This window comes from Melanotaenia boesemani, chromosome 3 (assembly GCF_017639745.1).
Source record: "Melanotaenia boesemani isolate fMelBoe1 chromosome 3, fMelBoe1.pri, whole genome shotgun sequence".
NCBI lineage: Eukaryota > Metazoa > Chordata > Actinopteri > Atheriniformes > Melanotaeniidae > Melanotaenia > Melanotaenia boesemani.
Genome location: NC_055684.1, coordinates 6,371,714 through 6,374,903, shown reverse-complemented (window position 1 = coordinate 6,374,903; position 3,190 = coordinate 6,371,714). Strand labels below are relative to the sequence as shown.

Here is a 3,190-nt window from a genome sequence, read left to right as displayed (position 1 = left end):
CAGGTTCTTCATGTAAAAAAAACATGTAAAAACTAACTTTAGCATTAAAACAACCTGAATCAGTTGCAGGTGAAGTAGATTGTAATCATGTGATCTTTGCAGACGTATGCATCGCTCTTTTTGGCACATGGTCAGTGTTTTGAGGTCATGTAAGACCCAATGTCACGAAAAATAAATAAATGAATAAAATAAAATAAAAAATGCTGTGTAAAATGTAAATAAAATCAGAATACAATTACTAGCAAATCTCATAGTAGCCTATTTCATTCCCACCAGAACATAAACAACATATCAGATGTTGAAGCTGAGACACTTTACCATGTCGTGGAAAAATGAACTAATTTTTAATTGGATGGCAACGCATCTGTAAAAAGTTGGAACAGTGAGTGAGAGATACAAATCAGAAACAACAGGAGGTGTGTTTTACAACTAATTAGGTTAACTGGCAACAGATCAGGAAGACTGAGTATCATTTCAGAGGCAGAGCATCTCAGATGGACAGATGTGGGTTCTGCTTTTCCAATTTTTTTCTCATTTTCACATTTTAATGAAAATGTGAAACGACTGCGAGAAAAGATCTTTGTTTATTTGGTTTTGATTCTGGACTGCAGAGCGAGTGAAAATGAAGGACGTCTCTGAGCTGTTTCAGGTTTGGGTTCTTGGACGTTTGGATGTTGGAAGTCTCGGTACTTCTCCCTAGTCTAACCGGCGGTCACATCCGGGAAATGGGCGGCGCTATTTAGTAGCTCTCCCTCAGCCCGCCGCCTCTCCTCTCTGACAGGAGCTGAACACCACTGGGACAGAAAGATGTCCACAAACAACTCGTGCTTGAGCATCGACCTGAACTTCACGCACAATTTCTTGCCGCCCGTCTTTATCTGCGTGTTCGTGGTGGGGATGCTGTCCAACATGTGGGGGCTGCGGAGCGTGCGGAACAGCTGGACGAACATCGGAAACATCAACATCTTTATGCTGAACTTGGGGGTGGCAGACCTGCTCTACATCTTCACGCTGCCCTTCCTCGTGTACTATTACGCGCACGACAGCCGCTGGCAGTTCGGTCAGCCCTTCTGTAAGCTCACGCGCTTCTGTTTCAATCTGAACTTGTACGGCAGCATTGGCTTCCTCACGTGCATCAGTGTGTACAGGTACCTGGGCATCGTGCACCCCATGAGGGTGATGGGGAGGCTGCGGAGCCGCCACTCCGCAGCCATAAGCGCGCTGGTCTGGGTCCTGGTCTTTATCCAGATCCTGCCCGACATGTTCTTTGACAAGAATGACGAGACGTCTCCGTACTCTTGCTTCGATACCACGTCCACCAACCTAACCAGGGACTACCTGCCGTACAGCGTGGGCTGGGCCGTGACGGGCTTCGTGCTGCCGCTGCTCATCATACTGCTGTGCTACGGACACATCCTGGTGGTCCTCTGCAGGAAGACCACCGTCCACCCGGTCCTGAAGCAGCGCTGCCTCCGACTGGTTCTGGTCCTGCTCGTCCTCTTCTTCGTCTGTTTCACCCCCTACCACGTGTTCCGAATAGTCAACCTGCAGACCCGGATCCTGAAACTGTCCGGCATCTGCCACGAAAGCTTTAAAGACATTTACGTTGCGCACCAAGTGGGCCGCGGCCTCGCGTGCCTCAACAGCGCCATCAACCCGCTTATCTACATCGTGGGGAACGACGACTTTCTCTTGAGGCTCCAGGTGTTTAGGCAGCGCGCGCGCCGATCTCTGGCCGGATTTACAGGCGCGATGATTCACCGCAAATCGGTGGCGGAGCGCGCAGGGTCTCCAGCAGAGAGACATGTCTGGTCTAACTCACCTGGTCAGCCAACAGGACCTACAGGTGAGAAGCTGGAGTTGTTCTCATCATCCGATCCATCATCACACCGCGGAACTCTGATTCCAATTCTTAGCAGATAAGCTCTTCATGAGTTCTTAACTATGACATTTTAAAACATTTGGGTTTTCCAAATGGATCTGTCAGAGAGGAAAAGCCGCGATGGAAACCAAGATCTCATTTTTACATAAATAGTAATCGAGAACTTTTCATAGAGGTTCTGCTTCCAATCGTGTTCTGACAGAACCTGATCCAGACCAACCAAAACCTGGATGTGGTTTTATTCTAACTGTGCTCTCATGGAAGACTTCATCTTCTGGAGGTCCTGGATTAAACAGAGGAGGCCTCGTATAGAAAATAAGAACCTCAGAAGAAGACCAGCTGCATTCTTTCCCAGCTGTTTGGACCAAGTTCTGACCTGGATGGTGCAGAACCTGCAGACCAGATCACCATCCACCTCCTCAGTTCCTGTAAGGTGGAGAGGAAAGAAATGAAGGAAGGGGTGAAGATGGGGAAGGTGATGAGGACCTGTTTAAATGAGATGTGAGTTTTGTTTTTTTCTTCTGTGCTGTGTAAAAAACTTAGAGTCAAGATTCTTTTTCAAGAAAAAGAACTTGATGAATCAGAGAGCAGAGACATGATGATGCAGGAGTCATGGAGCCAGTCAGGTCCAGTTCTCCACAGAGGAAACATCCATGAGGACACAAATGTGCAGAAAACTGATCTCTGTCAGCAGGTGGCTGGAAACCGTCTGAGGGGGTCTGTGTGGAACGAAGAATACTTCTCTGGTCCATATTTAAAGCATGTGAGGGATTTTCATGTCAGTGCTGCTGACAGTCGGTGTTTTCTGTTTTTTAATTTGTTTTTGTTAAAGTGCTTTATAAATAAAGTTGGCTTTGCTAAAATACAGAACTGATTATGATGAGGCTGGATGAATTAGATTTTTCTCATCCTAGTAATCAGACATTTTCTCCATACAGAGGCAGGTAGCCCATCGGAGTCACTGTAATTTCCCACCCTTCATGTCATGAGTGGACAACAAAGTCCTCTTCCAAAAACACTGCTATAAAACATTTCAACTGAAAAAGTATCTACAGTTACTAGTTACTTCATTTACTTGTTTTAATAGATTTTTATAGATTCTTTGTCCTGTCTGTGATGATTGTTGACTCGGTGTTGCAGTACAATTTTCTGCGCAAGCAGAGAAATTATTATATTATCTTATCTTATTCAAAGAGTAACTCAGTTACTTTGTTGATTACTTACACCAAAAAGTAATGTGCAACTGTTAAAAAGTAACTTTATATAATAATATAATAAATTTTATTTCTTGGTGCCTTTCAACACCCA

The 3,190-nt window shown here is 45.2% G+C and overlaps 1 protein-coding gene across 1 annotated transcript; it reads left to right on the top strand.

Moving 5' to 3' along the window:
- The first annotated feature begins 695 nt into the window (after positions 1-695).
- On the top strand, positions 696-2,757 carry LOC121635130 (P2Y purinoceptor 1-like). The gene has a single exon (XM_041978205.1). The coding sequence runs from the start codon at positions 808-810 to the stop codon at positions 1,921-1,923; it is 1,116 nt and encodes a 371-aa protein (XP_041834139.1). The 5' UTR covers positions 696-807; the 3' UTR covers positions 1,924-2,757.
- The last annotated feature ends 433 nt before the right edge of the window (positions 2,758-3,190 follow it).

Coding starts and splice junctions, on each gene's coding strand:
- LOC121635130 (XM_041978205.1), top strand. CDS start 808: ATGTCCACAAACAACTCGTGCTTGAGCATCGACCTGAACTTCACGCAC.